This window comes from Peromyscus californicus, unplaced genomic scaffold (genome assembly GCF_007827085.1).
Source record: "Peromyscus californicus insignis strain IS unplaced genomic scaffold, ASM782708v3 Scaffold_4__1_contigs__length_199733344, whole genome shotgun sequence".
Taxonomy (NCBI): domain Eukaryota; kingdom Metazoa; phylum Chordata; class Mammalia; order Rodentia; family Cricetidae; genus Peromyscus; species Peromyscus californicus.
The window spans coordinates 60,034,957-60,053,956 of record NW_026294562.1 but is presented as its reverse complement, the minus strand read 5'-3'; the positions used below and the strand labels follow the sequence as shown (position 1 = coordinate 60,053,956).

The 19,000-nt window shown below is 53.4% G+C and overlaps 1 protein-coding gene and 1 long non-coding RNA gene across 3 annotated transcripts in view; one reads left to right on the top strand and one right to left on the bottom strand.

Annotated features, from left to right (window-relative positions):
• LOC128125790 (uncharacterized) overlaps nt 1–19,000 on the bottom strand; it is a 205,458-nt gene that overhangs the window by 40,325 nt on the left and 146,133 nt on the right. The gene's annotated exons all lie outside the window — the stretch shown is intronic.
• The window catches only part of LOC128125789 (potassium voltage-gated channel subfamily KQT member 1), a 71,373-nt gene continuing 59,660 nt past the window's right edge, over nt 7,288–19,000 (top strand). The window contains exon 1 of the mRNA XM_052763504.1: nt 7,288–14,047. Within this exon, the coding sequence (XP_052619464.1) occupies nt 13,940–14,047 (108 nt within the window). The 5' untranslated portion in view covers nt 7,288–13,939. The remainder of the gene's footprint in view (nt 14,048–19,000) is intronic.

Below are 19,000 nucleotides of genomic sequence, written 5' to 3'. Positions count from 1 at the left end.
AGGGGCTGTCCTCACCCACCACTGTTCTTGCTACCCTGGTCTCTAGTCTTTGTTCATGCTGAGCCATGCTCAAGGCCTTTGCGCATGCAATTAATTAGAGTACCTGTCTCCAGTTCTGACACAGCTTCAATATCGCTACCCAATGAGGCCAGCAGGCCCACCACTCACAGGACCTCCCTTGTTCTCCCTGGCTTACTATTCATGGTGACCTTGCCCTCCCTAACCCACTGGTCACTGTGACCTCACCTTGAGTTTTTCCTGTCCTGTTATTTGTTAGTTTTCCTTCCCTCCTAGTTTCCTGTGTCTGTGTTGTCTGCTGCTCCACCTCTAGAGTCTGCATTGTGCACACAGTGGGTGCTTTCTGGGTGGGGACAGCTAGGGTGCACCAAGGCTTCAGTTTCTCATGGGCCCTTGAGAATGGGTGGGACCAGGTCTGGCAGGTAGGGTTAGGCCTGTGCCTTTCCTTCTAAAGCCACAGCACTACCAGAAGGCACTGTGAAGTGAAAACATGATTCAAATCGACACCTGTCTCCAAAACCTTCCCAGAGCGAGAATAGCTTGGTCAAGCCCAGCCATCCCCTGTGGGCAGCCTCTACGTAGGCAGGGCCCTCTCTAGCGAAGTCTTAGGCACTCAATGGCCTAGGAAGTCTGGGTGCTGGGTAAGTATCATTTAGTTCACTGGCCATGGGGCCCAGTGGCCAAGAGCTCCCATGTAGGATGAGGACACTCAGCCTGAAGGAGCTGTGCCCGTGGTGGCTATCGCTAAGTCACTGCCCCATTCCTGCTCTAGGAGACCAGTCACTCCCCTTGCCAGATCCACCAGCCACCCCTCACTGTGAAGAAGGACCAGCCTGGAAAGCCTTTAGAAGCCCACAGAGTCCCAGGGTCATGGAGGGGGTCCTGATGTGTGGCATGCCTGGACTCACCCTCAGCTCAGTGCAGGGAGAGAACTGAGGCCCCTGAAGGATACTTGGGTTTCCCTGGGGAGGGCACAGGTCAGAGCAGAGTGTGGCAGCCGAGGAAGAGGCTCAGGAAGTGAAGTGTGTCCTGGCCAGCCAGAAGAGGAGGAAGCGGGGTGGCTTCCTGAGAGGAGCCTCCAGAGTCTTCTCTGGGTCTTACCCCAGTGACATGATGAAAAACCCCAGGGTTCAGTGTCTGCCATGTGCCTGCTGGGTCAGGGTCCTTACAGGACCATGCTACTCAGTGCAATCAGCCCATCCCTACATAGTCACCTGGGCCCCAGGTCCACAAAAGTTCGTGGTCCTGCCCCAAGGCAGTGACCCTGGGTACTGCATCTATCTAACCTGCTGGGGGCACAAAAGGCCTTGGGCAGCACTTGGCCTTCCTCCAGTCCCTGGGAGCTTGTGTCTGAGGGTGTCATTTGGAGCCCAGGTGGATGGCCACTGATCTCTAGCATGTGGTCTAGGCATGCCCACTGCTGATCCTGTTCCTCCTCCTTAGGGCTCTGCCAGGTTTCCTTCCTCTGCCTTAATGCCCACCATACCAGCTGCCATGTTCAGCCTTTGGGAGTGAGCTGAGGTCAAGGGTGGGAAGGACCTTATTCCCTCAGTTCAGTGAGCTCTTAGTGCCCTAGAAGCAACACTGCCAGGGTCCTGGTGGAGAAGCTGTGGGTGGGTTGGGTGGCTGGTGAGAACAGAAGGGCTGGAATAGGGCAGCAGCAAGGGCCGATGGGGCTGGTACAGGACACCGGATGATGTCTAGGGAGCCCCACAGTCCAAGAATTGACCAAGAGTTCTCACCTGGCTTGGCCTGCGAGTGGAGGGGCAGGCAGGTGGGTAGGATTGTGGGTGTGGCCTGGTTGGCTCCCAAGGGCATCTGTGTCTGTGCAGAGTGCAGCTTGGGGTTGGACTTGGGGGATAGCAGCAGATGGGTGGTGTTTCCATGATGGGTGGCCAGGGAAAATGTGTCTGTCTGGTACATCTCCTTTGATATTTGTGATTCCCCCATATCCTGTCCCTCCCATTCCTGTCCTCCACCCTGCCCCCTCATATCTCTGTCCCCCATCCCTGTAACCCTATATTCACATCACTCACCCCTGTGCCCTGTTCACTGTCCTCTCTTGTACTTCCACAGGGAAGCCCTGTCCGTGTGGGATGTTGCATGGCCACAGCATGGGACTGACAGAGACACTGTCCCACCCCATCCCAAAGCTTTCTGTCTTGTGGTCAATGGTGCAGACACCTGCCAAGAGCTCAAGCCTTGCCTGGGCCCCAGAAGAACAGTCCCATTGATGAGATGCTGCCTGGGGCTGTGTGCTTGGTGATGCTGCACCGAAGTGAATGGGACCACCTTGTTTTGTCATCAGAGGCTTTTCTTGGTCCAAGTCACTTGGTCAACCAGAGTAGGGCTTCAGGAGGTAGCTGGCATGGAGGCAGGGTCTCAGGAAGCTGAGGTTCCTGGTTCAGGGAAGAGACCTGTGGCTGCTTCCCTGGGGCCTCCAGCCTGACTGGACTTAGTGAGAGGGAAGGTCCCTCAAGGAGAAAGCCACAGAGCTGAGTGGGTTTAAGGCCATCAGGTATCGTGAGCCATGAGACATGGCTGCAGGGACCCAGGATGTTCCCTCCTGGTCCCAGTATATGACTCCAGGACACCTCTAACCAGGGCACCAAGGTCACTCACACAACATCAAGGTCGGGGTCTATTAAGTAGAAATGACAGGTTGTCCAGTCCATGTGCTTGGTCCTCACAGAGGCCTTTCCCAGGAGGGGCAGAAGCTGCCACTGAGATAAGATGCGGTTCATTCCATTCTCTGCTCTGCCAGCTCTCCTCCCTGAGCCTGAGTTTCCCACTTGGCAGGAAGCTGGCCTGCCAGGTGACTCCCCACCTCAGTGCCAAATGCTCCACCAAAGCTGAGTGGACACTGAGCATGCATAGCTCTGACCTTCTGCCAGAGCCTCCTGCCAGACCATCTGTTGGGCTTTGGGGGAATCCTGGGCTTTGAACCAGCAGGATCAGGTCAGCAGGGGTTGCCGTCCATGAAACAGGCATCTCAGTGTCCACTCCTCATGTTGACATTTTGCATAAATGGGGTTTCTGAGCTCATTGTCATGAATCAACTCACAGGACAGCAGGGTTGGCACAGCTGCCTTCTGAGGATGGCTGAGAGCTCCACTTGGCTCCTGTGCCCAGTCTTGAGGTCATGTTACCTTTTCTTTTCCCCAGAAGCCTCAGTACTGGTCTTCTGGATTCTGCTGGTTGGGTGAGGTGTACCTTATGATGAGCTCTGCTTCAAGCCTATCTCATCAACAACAGTGGACCATTGCTCCAGGCTGAGGTTTTGAGACAAGAATCAGATGCTATGCCTAGGCTGGCGTTAGAGTAGTTAGGATAGATTCTTTCCCCCAGCTAACCTCAGGGCTCAGTTTCTCTAGGTAGAGCAAAGACTAGACCCTGGCCTCCATATAGTCACACTAAGCAGACTGTCTGCTGTCCAGTGGCTTCTGTGGGGCCACTACTACTACTGAGATGTCCCCCTGAGGCTTTACAGAGTAGCTCTGGGGAACTGGGTGGTCTGTAGCTCAATTGCTCCCTGGGCCTGATCTGGGTTCTTGTGGCTGTCCCTCCTCTGAGTAACCCATGGCAGGCTGCTACTGTTTGGTGACCCTGTTTTCTCTCACTGGTGCCCTCTGCTGTCAGCATATCTGAGTGTCACTTTAACTCCTGCATAGGTAAAATTCCAGGGCCTGTGACCAATGAAGTCCTTCTGGAGTGTGGGGGTTCCAGCAGGAAGCAGATCTGCTTTGAGGGTGCAGGTTAGGAGATCCACTCACCCAGCCTGGCCTAACAGAGTCCAGTGATCCACACTAGCCCATGTCCTCTTCATCAGTCTCCATTCCTGGGAAGCCCTCCACCACTGCGCCTTACAGGGGGGCAGGGGAAGGGGCAGAGGCCTGCCCTGCCTACTTGGAAACATTGCCTGTTGCAGGTCTGTGATCCTTCCACATAGAGGGGACGTTAGGGACCACCCCACACCACCTTGGCCACCCCACACTGCACTTGTCCAGCTGATCAAAAGGTGACAGTGCCCAAGCCCTACAGAGAAAACTGTGGCTGCCTGCTCTGAAGGGAGAGGTAGATCACCCCTGGCCATCTCGTCAATTCTCTGGCCTTTGATCACCTTCACATACAAAACTCAGCTCTCCCTCTCAGGTCACCTTATTGGAGGTTTGTACCAGATAAGACAGCGGGACCTGAACAAGCTTCTGCCAGAGATGCTTCACAAGCCCTTGGTGATATCTTGTAGAGAGAGACTCTGGGGTCCCAGAGCCCAGGGCTGTTAATGCGACTATTAGAATATTCATGGTGTGGCTGGGACTGGGTACCTTGGAACAAGGGGGTTGATCTGATGACAGCCCCTCTTTACTGAGCACAGATAGTTGCCGAGCAGCCTTGATGTGTTTCCACTCCCCTGTGGGGAAACTGAGGCTCAGAAATTGCACAATAGCTTAGTGGATAGGGATTCCTTAAAACCCCTGGAATGGAGCCCAGAAGATGGCAAGAAAGACTTGAGCTTGATGTAATGAGGGAATTTTCCAAATAGGGCTGAACTATGAGAACGTAGACATACGCAGGTATCTGTCTGGTTGTGGGGATGCATCAACCCGGTGAACTACCTGCTACTCCTGAGTAGGCAGTGCCCACTTTCCTCCAGGGAGGCCGGATCTAGATGAGCCCGCTGGGCCAGAGCAGTCCTGTGTAGAGACATCTCTACGAAACACAGACCGTGTCTGAAGGGGGAGCATGTGTACAGGTGCATGTGACCCCACTTCATGCTGGAGTACCATGAGCGTCTTGACAAGCATGTGCCATGCAAGCCTGTCCCTACCACCCATTCTAAATATAGTCTGTAAAGCATCTTATCATGGGGCCTAGGGGAGCAAAGCTGGGTGTGGACATTGGCCCAGGGACAGGACACTCTAGTACTGCCTGGCTCTGGCTTCCTCAGGTCCCTAGAAGAGTGGCATGCCTCCATACTCACAGGCCACTGGTTCTCTCCTGAGCTCTGGGCTCTGGGGCCATAGGATAGAACACTGCCTTCCACCAGGCCTACTGGCTGCCTTTGCCTTCCCCATCCCTGGTTCCTGGCTTCCCCTTGGGGGTGTGGCTTCCCTGGAGGCTTTGAGATGGGTGGGTGGAGGCCTATGCTATGTGCCCTGTTCTCACTGAATGCTGAGTGCTGTGGGACTTTGGGAAGGGTACAAACCCTCTCTGATCTTCCCTTTTCAATCCTTCAAATAAAGGACAGACCACCTTTAGGCAGCTACTGAGTTGACAGGAAAACATGGGTTCCTGATTGGCCCATTTTCACCTTCCCGTATCTGAGGTCCCTGGTTGGTGTCCTGTGGGGGCCACTGTGGCCTGCACACTTGCCCGTCAGAGGACCCGGATCTGTTGTGCACTGTTGGCCAACTGAATTCTTGAGTCTTGGCTCCACACAGTGACATCCGGCTGCAGTAGCCCCAGGGGCTCTTGCCAGTCTGAGAGCCAGCTGCTCCAGGGCAGATGCTATGGTTTATGTTCCCATAGGAATCATGTATGTCTGATCAAGCAGTGGATCCCACCAGGCTGCAGATCTTCAGACATACACTCTCCACCAGACTTGCTCTGAGATAGAGGTCAATGTACTGCCCACCACAGGCCCTCCAAGCCTCAGATACAGCCACTAGCCCAGAGGGGCTGCAGGGCTCCCTCCAACCTTGACCAGTGTTCCAGCCTCCCTGCTATGATCATATTATCTGAGCACACCTCCCCCAACCCCCATCCTATCCCTCTAGTGCTCCAAAAGGTTTGTGTGTGTGTGTGTGTGTGTGTGTGTGTGTGTGTGTGTGTGTGTGTGTGTGTGTACCTCAATAGTCCCTCTTCAGTTTTCAATCTTGATTTTTGAGACAGGGTCTTTTTGTTGGCCCAAGATTTGCTGATTAGGCTAAACTAGCTGACCACTGGTCCCCAGGGACCTGCCTATCTCTGCCTCCCCAATGCTGGGATTACAGACACATGTCACCATGCCCAGCTTTTTTAACTTGGGTTCTGAGGGTCAGACTAAGGTCATCATGCTGTGGGCCAAGTACTTTACTGATCTCCACAGCCTCCAAACATGGTTTCAAATGATAGTGCATATGATTGGTTAACCTTTCACCAAGGATGGTCTTCATCTATCAGCATGGTAACCCAGGAAAGAAGGACCAAGATGCTCCCTGAGAGGCTTATTGGTGACAGCAGGGTGACACTCTTGACTATTCTTGGGGGACGCTGCTGAAGTAAGTTTAGGATTCTGAGTGCTGGGGTAAATGAAGAGGCAAGCTGTGGACATGTGATATCAAGGTAGGACCTAGGCTTGGGGGTGCTGCCTTTCTTGCCATGTGGCTTGGGATGGTCAAGCTTCTGTGAGTCCCACATGGTGGTGCTACTGGAAGGAGAGGTCCAATGTCAGGTGTTGCTCTGGGTGCTGGGAGGACACTGGGTCCTGGGCAGGGACTCCAAAATGGAAACCATGTGTTCTTGTTGCTAGTTAGCATAGCTGAATGGAGGGTGGCTCTGAAGTTCCATTGACTCTCATTGGTAGCCTGGTGGTCTCTACTTCTACAGCCCTCAGAGGGGCAAATGTGGGACACCTGAACAATCAGGCTCTGTGCTTAGCCATGTGTATGACACTGTTCTGCTGTCATCCTTACACCTGCCAACTGCAGACAGCCACCAAAGGACACTCATCTGCTCATGATCTGTGCTGCCGGCTTGGCCAGCAGCAGGTGTAGGCTCAGCCCTATGTCTTGCACTGACCCAATTCAGAGACTGTAAAGGGCTTGGCTGAGCTGGAAAGGCAGAGCAGGCAGATGACTGGGCTCCCATGGAAGAGGGCCTGAGACTTCCTCTCAGCTTAACAGTTGCCCAGTCAGTCAGCAAACTCCAAACACATACTGTCCTTGACCTGGTGCTGGACTTTCTGAAGGAGTGCCAGTCAATGGGCCCATGCTGGGCACTAAGGGCTTCTCTACTGGTAAAGGAGGTTTTCCAGCGACCATTGGACTGAAGGGTGCCAAACCCAGATACCTGGGAAGGAGGGCCATTCATTTTTCAGGACTCCAAGATGCCTGAGGATGCTAGTTGGGGCACAGGGTGCACTGAGGTGTGCTGGGGGTGCCTACCCCATGGCCTTGGAGGAAGTGCGTGGGCAGAGGGCTTCAGGGCTCTGCAGAGTCAGGTGGATGTTCTAATCTTCTGGGGTTTCTGGACCAGATCCCAGGGAGAGTGTCAGCTGGTGCTGGGGAGGCAAGGCACACCTCAGTGCTGGGGTGCGGTTAATACCCTGAAGGATCTGCACTTGCCAGATCAGCACACTTAGGGGCTCCTGAGACAATGGGCTGGAAATCTTACCTCCCAGCTGGTAAGGTCACGGTCACCACAGATGATATTTCCTACCAGAACCTTTCAATGAAATGAATTATGTCCTGAGCCAGGCATAGAAAGGTCTAGAGCCAGTGTGATCTCAGGGAGTAGGCAGTGATTGGCCCAGAAGAATCTCAGGCCTGGGAGCCCTGTCTATAGGCCTTTGCACCAGACTGAGACCAGGGCCCTCTGTGGGGCAGGTAGGATCTAACCTTATAGAGGGCTGAAGTATGGGGGCTGCTCAGCTGGTCTCTGGGGCTCCCCCAGCTTTATAGCATCTCCCATCCACAGCTTGCAGACATTGTGTGGCCCAACACAGGTATGAATGTGGTCTCACACAAAATGATGAACTTATTTAAAACCTTATAAGATTTCTTTTGCTCATCAACCCCACAGTTCCCCTGTGTAGACTTTGTAGATAACAGTATCATGCCATAATGTCAAAAGGTATACTGTGGCACCAGTATACTCTTTGGCCCAACTGATTTTGATGTTGATCAAGATTTCATGACCTTCTGCAAATCACTGTTGATGGGTGTCTTGATGTAGGTTAGATGATGATCCTAAAGCCCCCTCCCTCAAAGCTGTGGTGTGACCTCATATAGAAAAAGCTCTTGCCACTGAGGATGTAAGAGGGAGGCCACCATCATGGGATGTCTGGCACACCCCAAGCCAAGGTCAACTGTCTTTCCAGAAGGTGCCCGAAGGGATCTGAGAAAAAAAGGGTGGCCATTCAGATAGAGGAGGTGGGGTAGCCCAGAACAGCATGTAGAATGAGGTGGCTCTCCCATTCTGAGCATTGTGGCCTGAGTAACCAGGCTGCGCTTACTGTCCATGTGGCCCTGTATGTGTCCTATACAGTGTTGGACTCTTAGTCTCCCCACAGGTGGCTGTCCCTTGTTATCCCTAATCCAGGGACTTCTGAAGGTGCACAGATGGCCTAAGCCTGAGACCAGCCATCACTTACCCATGACTCCTCACTCTGGGACTCCTACTCAGGGCTTAGATAAGGGAAATTATGCCCAGCCTCTGGCACATATTGGGCCTTTCAGCATGCATTGAGATATGTTCCTTCAGGAGGTGGCCTGACCCAGGCTTTATCTCAACAGCATGTGAGAGGAGCTGTCATGAGCAAATGGCAGCCTTGAAGTCTTCCAAACCCTGCCAACTCTATCCAACTGGCCTTTGCTGTGGTACCATCCTATGTGCTGATCCTTCCTGGATAACCCTAAACCTGCTGCCCCCTCTAGAAGTCCAGTATCCTGGGGCATGTCTGCATCCAACCTGAAGTCAGGGAACTGGGAGTCCAGGTGATGATGAGGGTGGGTGGTGGGCAGTGAGTGAGTAGGGTACCCCACTAGGCTTCCCTTCCCAGGCAGCATATGTGAGGGGTAGAGTGGAATCTTTCCAAGTAACTCACTGGGGAACAATAGCATACTCCCCTAGACATGACTTTGAGGCTCACACATCAGAATTTAGTCTCTGGGTTGTTATGCATACAAAGGCTCATGGTACCTTAGGTTTTTACTTGAGCCCAAGAAGCCCATTGAACATTTATTGATCTGTGGGGAGCTGTCCCCACGGGGCCTTTGAATGTTGATAGCTTCAATTACAGCCCATGGCCTGTGTGTTTGGTCAGCTCACGGTCTACTGTCAAAGCCATTTGCTTGGTTTTCTTTCTTTTAATTTGTACGTACATGTGTGCATGCATGCATGGGTGCACCCATAGAGGCCAAACAAGGATATCTCATCCCCTGAAGCAGGAGTTAAAGGCAGTTGTGAGTCACCCAACATGGGTGTTGGGATCTGAAACTCTGGTCCTCTGGAAGAGCAGCAAGTGCTTTTATCCATGGAGCCATCTCTGCAGCCCCTGGTTTTCTTTCTTAAATCTGCTTTAGTCATGGTGAAACGCAGGTGCTGACCATGTCTGTGTGCTTATGTCAGAAGTGTGAAGCTCACTCACCTCCAGAACTTTCTATCTTTTTAGACTGAAACTGTTCCCAGCCTTCTGTCTCTGCAGACCTGGTAACTCTGGGGGCCTCTGAAGAGAATCTTCCTGAAGTGTGTGTCCTCTCATCCCTGGCTTATCTCAGCAAGTGTCCTCAAGGTCCACCCATGCCTAGTGATCTTTTGTGTATGACATTTGCACCCCCACCCCCACCCCCGCGCAAATAACAATACTTTCAGGGCACTTCACACTATTATCACGTATGCAGATATAATAGCTCAACGTCTCCTGAGATGATTCAGTGTTGCATTTTAGGTCCTGGGAATTGATGGTGGTTAGGCTGAAGGTCAATTTCTCTGGAACAAATTCTGTGCCATTTGCATGTATAGAGCATAATCCTTCTCAATGGGATGATGAGGTGCTCAATATCAGATCTATGTCTGAATGGGTCTGGTGGCCAGGGTTCTAGGCCCAGCCCTGGCCTCTCCTGGATCAGCTACTAGTCAGGGGCCTGGTATATATGGAGGCGATCTCCAAGTCATAGTCCCAATTTGCCATAGCTGGCCTATGCATGTCCCCATCACTGTTCCCTGTACCCCTATGCCTCCTTCTGGGGCAGCCACGTGGTTCTGGCTTGATGCCACATTCTGTGTTCCCAGGGCACCTGGGCATAGAGATATTGAAGTGATGTCCGATAAGGCATTGGACGTCCCTCAGGGCTGGGTGGCGGTCACAGCCAATGAGTTTGATTTAGAGCAAGTGGAGAAAGCAGGCTATTGTTCCTGAGAACCTCCTGTTTCATACCCTGCACAGTGAACTCTCTTCAGAACATGCTAGTTTGTGTCTAGGGACACAGGCATTTTCCTGGGCCTTAGTTTGCCTTGCTTCTGGTGGGGGAAGTAGAGAGGGCATCTTACGGTGGCCTGACCTAGGGTATGCAGGTAAGGTGAAGCGATGCTGATTGCTCTATAGAGGCAGGAAGGGGGTGGGCAGCTGGCCTTTGAGCTCCCCAAAGGCAGAGACCCTTAGTGCGGCCTCTCTGAAGCTCCCAGCCCCACCCAGGCCAGGAACAGATAAAGTAGCAAATAAGATAATACTCATTTTATCGGGAGTAGATAAAGAATAAACTATGCTGTATAACCCTTTCTCGGGCAGCACAGTGTGTTTAAATATTTGAAGAACTGTTTAGTTTTCGGAATACTTGAAGCTAAAAGGCAGCCAGCACGTGGGGGCAGATTGCCACCATTGTCCCCAACCTCAAGGTTCCTGGGCAGGTCAGCAGGGGCTAGCTGTGGTGAGTGCGTTGCCTAGCTCCTGCCACCTTCCTGGTCACTAGGTGGTTTTCTGTCTGCACTGAGAACTTAGCTATTCTGCACATCCACCCCAGGATTGGTCTGTGTGTCCAAGGCCTTCCCTGCTGCCAGTGGGGGCAGTCAGAGAGTAGGGGGCCTTCCACACAGCCTTGTTTGGATACCTCCTTCCAGGCTGTTGGAATTTCTACCCACAGGCTGCAGCTGTTGCCCTCCTGAGGCCCTGAGCCTCCTGCAGATGTGGACAGAGTGGCCTGTAGCAGCCATTCCTCCTCTTGTGGCCTATGGGAAGGTCTTTGATCCCTTGCTACACCTCTCTGATCCTCGGGTTCTGTAGCTATTGTATTCCATTTTGGAGCCAAGGCTACCTTACAGGGCTTGAAAGGCTAAGTTGTCACCCCGACAGTGAAAGAATCGAAATCCCATTAGGAGATATGTCATTGTCACCTCATGGTTCAGCCTGAGTGACCTAAGGAACCCCAGGAACCTCAGTGTCCCCTCTGAAATAGCAGCTGGATTCCAGCACGGTAACACTGTGACCTGTCAGATTCCTATGGGACCGGTGTTACTCACTGTCAAGCCCTGGCCAGGTGAAAAGTGAGTGGACCTGGCCGCATAGTGCCCTGAAAGGATTCCTTGACATTGGACCTTAAGGTGCTCCCGGGGTAGCAGGAGGTTTTCATCATGTGTGGTGACACCAGGAGTTTGGAGGCTTCTCAAAGACCTTGGGATAGTCACCACCTCACTTCTAGGTGGTGAGCCCCTGAGGGGTGTGCACTGTGCTGTAACCTGTAGCTCCATGAGAGGGCGTCTCTAAGCTCCTACCGTGCCAATGGGGAATCTGAAACGGGGGCCACTTGACTGTTGAGGGGCAGCCAGAAGGGGCTGCGTCTCTTCATGCTGGTCCTTCTCTGGCTCCATGTGTAACCAATGGTCTGGGGTGGGGCGTCTGTTCTACTTTCTATTATCCAGGGATGGACCCAACCCTACTTCCCTGCCGGCTGCAAGTCAAAACAGCACACACCCAGGATTAGTAAGGTCCCACTGTGTGAAGAGTCAGCCTGAGGAGAGAGCAGAGCCTAGCCAGAGAGGAACTGAGTCCCAAAAGGCCTTAAGGGCCTCAGAAAGCAGATAGGGATCCATGACTGAGAACCAGACCTCTCCAGCAGGCCTGAATGGAGGCCTAACCTGTGGGTGGGTGGCGGAAGGGTGCTCACCTCACCCCGTGTTTGCTGTGTCCACACAAGAGCCAAGGCTTCTCGATGACCCATGTGGCTGGTTCACCACACAGGGGCTTCCATGGACCAATGCCGTACAGCATGACAATCAGCGTAGTTACCACTGGCCACGGGAAATACCACTAGGGAGTCCAGGAGGACCTGGGTGTGCTGTCATGTTGCTCTGGGAGGGTCCTCAGGACTGAGGCAATGTGGAGAGTGGATGTGAGGAAACAATCCCTGGTAGCAGCATTGGGTGCCAAGGTTAGAGGCTGGCTACCGCCAGAGCTCTAGGCCTGTGAGGAAAGCATGGCGGGAGAGAAGGCCTCAATCTGGGGAGTGACGAGGGCTGAAGCCTACCCAGGGGTTCTTCTGGGGCCAAATCAGACGTGTGCTCCCGGTGAGCATCCTGGTGTGGATGGTGGCCAGGGATCAGTGCCAACTGGGGCTATTGCCTACCGTGACATGAGGTTAGCAGAGGTGTGGTGAGAGGGGCAGAAGCTAGGGAGTAGATGGAGGTGTGTATGTGTTGGGGACCTGAGATCTCTGTACACCAGGCTCTCTGCTGGGCACCTGTTCCAGAGATGCTCACTAGCTGGGGGTGACTGCAGGCACTAGGAGTTGGTAGAGATACGTGGCCGTAAGTGTTGTGACTGAGGTGGCATGGGGGACTGAGTAGGCACTGGAGCCGCCTCTTTGCATATGAGAAGGGACCACTTTGTAGGAGCCTGAGTCTCTGTCTCCAGGCAGGGCAGTGACAGGAGGTCCTCAAGACCAGGAAGGAGGGACGGGGAGCCAGGACTGGGTCCACTGCTGTATCACACTAGGGATGATGATGTGGGGGAGCTGAAGGTGGAGTGGGCACCTGGGCTGGGGTAAGGAGGAGGCTGGGATGTGCTTTGCATGGGCGAGCAAGTGGCCATGACAAATGAAGTGTCTGTCATGGGGGAGGCATGGTAAGCTGTGACTTCAGACTTTGACCTGGCAGCGCAGGTAGCAGAAGGGGGCAATGGGGAGTGATGGGGCTTTTAGCTCTGTCGGTCCTCCAGGCCTCTAGCGGTAGCTGCAAAGGCCAGGAATGGATGGAATCAGTCTTGAGAGGTACGGGAGACCCGAGTTGTGCCTCCCCCAGGAAAATCTGTGGCTGAGTCAGGCCACTGCCACTGCATGGCTTCTAGGAGGTTGAGGCTGGTGATCTGGGCCTTATAAATTGGGGAAACCAGATATGGGATTGGTGGAAGGTGTGTGAGTTCCTTGATGTGAGCAGGAGTCTGTGCTGGGGCCCTGATGTCTTTCTGTATGGCTTCTTTGTCTGCCCCTCTTATGGCCCTGGGACAGTGTGCCAGCTCCCCCACTTCCATTCTGATCCCCAAGAACCTGCCAAAAGGGCATGCAGAGTCTTTGAAGCACCACCCTCCCAAGCACCTCCCTATTTGCTACCCTGGGGGCAACTTTGAAGGCTACCTTGGGTGGTGATACCCAGGGATGGAGAGCTCAGTGGAGGCGAGACTCATTTCAGTGCTCTTGGAATCAGAGCAGGTGGTGACTGTGCCCTCTGTGTGCTAGCTGTGCCTTCTGGGTGCCCTCGAGGTACAGGTCCTGGCTGTGCTTGACCCTTCTTTCTTGGTGTCTCCCCATTAGCTGAGGGGCTGTACCCTCCTGCACTCCTGGGCATGGAGGCCCCCAGTTTGTAAAAATGGCTTTTTGGGCTTCAGTTGTACACCAAGGCTCTTGCACATTCTGAGGTTGGACTATTGAGTCTCCGAGGAGACACTGACCTGTGTGACATTCCTGTGGATTGGCTGCTGGACCAGAGCAGTCAGGTGACAGATGATCTTGGGATGGGGATGGGGTGGCCACATAGTGGTCCATGTACATTGAGACATTGAGACACCAGTTTGGGGTCCATCCTCATGATGGTAAATGGTTTCCATCCTAGGGACCCCATGTCTGAGTGCACTAGCTGAGGGATACTTGGGGTTGCCAGCACTAAAGACCTTGCGTGTGGGGTGTCGGGAAGGAGGGCGGCAGTGGGGGCAGCTGGACCAGGCACTGACCATATGCCCCTGTTTCACAGCTTCCTCATCGTCCTGGTCTGCCTCATCTTCAGTGTCCTGTCCACTATTGAACAGTATGCTGCTCTGGCCACCGGGACCCTCTTCTGGATGGTATGTAGGCACCCAGGGACATCACTTAATGTCATCACTACAAGTGGAAGAGGTGAAGGAGGGCTGGATAGAGTAGTCATCCCTGGTCTCCACTACCCTGGTACTGGGATGTCAGAGAGGGCAAATCCCCTGCATCCATGCCTGCCAGGACTCTGGGCTGTGTGTTGAAGGGCAGGAAGATCATAAGGGGCCTGGAGCTGATACTCAGAAAGGAATTTGTATGGAGAACTTTCAAACTGGGCCCAGAAGGAAGGCAGGATGGCATGGGCACAATGGCACTGAGGGGTGGGGGGCATTGCCTAGGGCTGGGTGATTCCTGTGTGTGCTACTACTGACTCATGAGTACTGCAGGTGTCCTAGCCCAGACTCTCTCCCAGTCATCAGGGTGGACCTTACAGCAGCCCAGGAGACTTTCATGCATCATTTCTGGCAGGATCGCCATGGCAGTCCTAGTGGGCACCACAACTACCTTGATACACAGCTCAGGTCCCCCTCTCTGCAGACCAGGCCTGGGACATCTCTCCCATGTTCCCTGTCCCAGCATAGAGTAACATGTGGAAAGTTTGAGGAATGGAATTCCCAAATGCCAGGGTCCAGCCACATTCTATGAAGGGCTTGAGGACTGTCCTGTGTGACCCACATACTGTGAGACACTTGGGAGACTGTCTTTTATGATGATCCCATACTCTGTGAAGGACTTGGGAACTGTCCTGTGTGGCCCTACGCTCTGAGGAGCCAACTGTGCCTTCAGGGTACTGTGTGGTGTGTGAACCCACATGCTTTAGGGACTGAGGGACTGTTTATCTGGCAGCTGTGAGCCCTGAAACAGGGCCAGGGTTGGATATTGCAACTGAGGCAGACCCTGTTCTGGAAGGGCTGTCCAGAGCCTGGAGCCAGTTGCCGTGAGAGTAGAGTACCCCATGCATCACCATTCACTGTTGGGCCAGACATGGGGCCATGTGGACTTTAGAAACGGTGCTGATGCTGCCCGCCATGAGGCTGCTGGGAAGGCGGGTGCAGGCCAGCATGGCTGGGACTATGGGGGAAAGATGGTGACTGGAGCAGACTAATGACCTTCTGCTGGGGTACATTTGTGTTTTCCTCTTGTGATGGGATGTTCCCGATGCTCACAGGGAGCAAGGACCACAATTAGCTGTCCTTCAACTTAGGTGTTTCTCAGTTATGTCTATATAGCCTCTGTCAGCTGGGAAGCTTGTCTTGCTAGGTCTTGAATCACAGTAATTGGTCACTCAGTGGCACACGTTTTTCATGTGTCAACTTTGTCTTTCCTCTATTGCTTCTAGATTTTGAGCCGCAGGGAATATCCCTTCCCTGGGTCATAGAGGTCTCTGGTTCTGGCCTGAATGTGATGTCTTCTTCCTCTGGTTTGCGCAGTCATGTGTGATACTGCCGATGGCTTTGGGAGTCTCCACGAGAGTGTGAGGCAGGCACTGTTCCGTCCCATCTCTAGCTTCCCAGTGCAGAATGCCACTCACCCCAAAGCCCCCCATCTCCCCTCACCGTAGGATGTGTGTCTTCACTGTGGACCAAATCAGACATGGGCCTTGCCTGGAAGTACCCAGTTCTCCTCCACAGGCCACTGGAGGGTTCATCTGGCCAGGCTCCTGCACCCTCAGGGGCCCCTGGCAACTTCCTTGTCCCCACTCCCGGCCTGACCCAGGACAAAGCACCCAACCCAGGACACACCTCGTGTTAACTATGTTGGGGATAGCCACATGGCTGTGGTGCCAGGCAGTGGTGTGCCTGCCTCTGTGGGAGTCACTGTGGTTTTGCATGTGGTTTTGGCAGCTGGTAACATGGACAAGCTGTGATTGGGAGTTGTAGTCACTAGAGGGTGACTTCTCTTCTGATATTTTCTGAGACCTTTCACTGTGGTGAAAGGCTATGCTGCCCCTGCACTTCACAATGGTGCCTGTGCCTATGAACACTGAGCTTCAAGTGTGGGTCGGTTCCTTGGGCTTTTCCAAAGCAACATCTAGCCAGTGTGCCTACTCTTTAGTTGGTTCCATGTGGCTGGCTAGATGCTATCAAATCTTAGCTGGCATCTCTCTTGATGTGTTGGCCGGCCAGAGACATCTTGGGTGATGTCTCTCAGTCCCAGAATATAATCTTTCATGACCTGTCCAATGGAGCTTTTCTATTTTGTTGGGGACTTGTGCATGATGCTTGCATCCTTCCACAGGGTGAGAGGGCCTTAGTCTTATGTGTGATGATATTCCTATAGGTTCTTCTCAGGATTGTTCCCTTGCCCACTATAGAACTGGCTGTCACACAGGCAAGGTCTAGTGTCTGGCTGTGTTCTGAGAGGACACAGCATCTGGTTGCTGCTGAGGGGAATGGCCCAGGTTCCTCCCCAAGGAGCTAGGGTTCTGGAATCCCTGGCTTGGGACTTGGTCTGGAGAGCCTGGGCCAATGGTTCCTGCTAGTTCTTGTGTTGAGCAGGGCCTGACGGTCAGAACACTCCCCTGGAAGTTCTGTAAGCATGCATCTGTATATGCATTCATGAGAATGTGTTCACACAAGCATGTACCCATGTATTCAAAGGGACGCATTTCTATATACAGCTGTGTCTTTAAGCAAGTGTGTGTTTGGTCTGAGCATGTGTGTGAGTGTGAGTGGACATTTACATGTGTTTGATTTCCTGTATACCTGTGCACTTGTGTGTAAACTTGTGTGTATCTGCATATGCAACTATGTTCATGCCTATGTGTAAACAGTGTTTTTATATGTAACTGTATGTTCGTGGGTCAATATGTGTTCTCGTGTGTGGGGGCCTATGAATGCGCCTGCTCCTTTCCTCATGTGGTAGCTCCAGACTTGGGGTGGTTGCTGCCCTCCCCCATGCCCCATCCACATTAACTTCTGGCTTAGGCTCCCTCTCCTGGTGGCCTCTGCTGCCTCCCTCAGGCCAGGCTCTTTCTGGGGCCTCTGTGCCATCTGGTGGCTACTCTTGGAATTATGCACATAGATCCTACTGCCCCAAAGCCAAGGCGGGTGTGGGTGGGACCTTGTGATATCCACTCCCCCTACCCCTTCCCTCTGTGTGAGCAGGTCTCCACTCCCAAGGCAGCCCCTCCCAAGTCTGTTCTGCTTCCCAGAAGTGGCTCTTTGTCCACCGCGGTGAGGGCAGTGACCTCATTACCTCCTTTGTCCCTTTCCCGTTCCCTGGACCCTTCCTGCCTCACAACAGCTAGAGAGAGACTTTATAGGACAAAACCCTGAGCGTCCCAGATGTTCCCTGGGTGGTTTGGGATAATTTCCAACTTCTCTTTCATGGTCCTCAGAGTGCTACACATTTAAGTCCCCCCCCCCAAATCTCCACTCCTCTCCTCCCTCCTCATCACTCACTCCCAACTGCCTCAGGGCCTTTGAACAGGCGCTGTGCCCAACAGAGTTGCTTCTCTGCTATTAGGACTGATCTCTGGTCAGCTCTGCATACTCCCTTCTGGAATACTGCTCTTTTCTGGGCAACCTGGGTGTGGTGGGGTTCTGTGAGTAGGCTCACGTCTCTCTTACATCTTTCCACTGTGCCAAGGGAAGCTTAACACTCCAGCTGCTCAAAATTGCATATCTAAAATAGGATACACAACCTCCTTCTTTTTAAGTCTTGTTCCCAGGCATGCCCCATAAGGACACCCCTGAGCCTCAGTTTCCCCATCTGTAAAGTGTAGGGAGGAGAATCAGCCTCAGCCTTGGCCTTTCCACTGGCTTTTCCACATTCTTTGTGTGTGTGTGTGTGTGTGTGTGTGTGTGTGTGTGTGTGTGTATGTATGTGTATATACAGTGCCCACAGAAAACAGAAGAGGGTGTGGCATATCCCCTGGAGCTGGGTTTACGGATGATTGTGAGCTGCCCAACATGAATACCTAACCAAACTTGGAACCTCTGCCAGAGCAGCAAGGGCTTTTAACTGCTGATCCATCGCTCTGTCCCCCACTTTGCCACGGAGCTGTGTCCTCCCTTGCTGGCCTTTGAAGGCCATACCTTCCAGGGTTTGAACTGGCTGTGTCTAGAGGCTTACTTCAGACTCATGACCACAGATGGTGCTGGGGACAGTAAGGACGAGGAGGGCGTGTGTCCAGACATACGGACAAGGAGAGAAGTGTGTGACTCAAAGAGCCATGTATATGGGGTGGTGATATCTTCTTGGAGGAAAGGATGGTTGCTGAAGGGCTAGGTAAGGAGGAGTTGTGTGCTGTGGCAGCTGCTCAGGGCCCCCAGATGGTGGATGTGTCCTAGCCCAGGCAGATATCAGGGTTATGGATTCCAGGCCTGTGGTGAGAATGACTGTTGGAGCCCCAGGCTGAGGGACACAGTGTACAATGCAGGTGCTACGTGCTGTGGATGGGAGTGAGGTAAGAAGCAAAGGTGTTTGTTTCAACCTTGGGGCAAAGGACAAGGCAGCCTCTGCTGGACTGTGGAGACACCAGGTGGCGCTCTTGTCATGCGCATTTCGACAGCCCTTGGGCCGGGCCCAGAGTGTTGAGCGCGGGAGCCCAAACCACAGCCTGGGGTGCCCCACGGGGGCCGGGGCGAGGGAGCGTTGTGAGGGATTCTGGGAGCACATTGGGTAAATGGCGGAGAAGAAGTCACGCGAGGCTGCGTTCCCCCAACCCCAGCGCCGATACTACTGCCTCAGCGCCTGGCTTTCGCGGTGCCAGAGCCCTGTTATCTCAGCCAGGGCCAAGGAAGCCAGGCGGCCTCTGAGGGATTAAGTATTCTGCTGAGCCAGGCATATTCCCTGGGCCTGAAAAGCTGTTCTTGGAGAAATCTGGGCCCTGCCAGGCCAGGGTCTGGCTGGAACTTTGATCATGCGTGTTGTAGGTGTACTTGGCCTTGAAACCTGTTTGTGGCCCCAAGGAAGGCATCCCCCACCCCAATCCTGCTTCTGAATCCAGAGCAGGCTTCACGTGCATCTGTGGACGTGGCGCA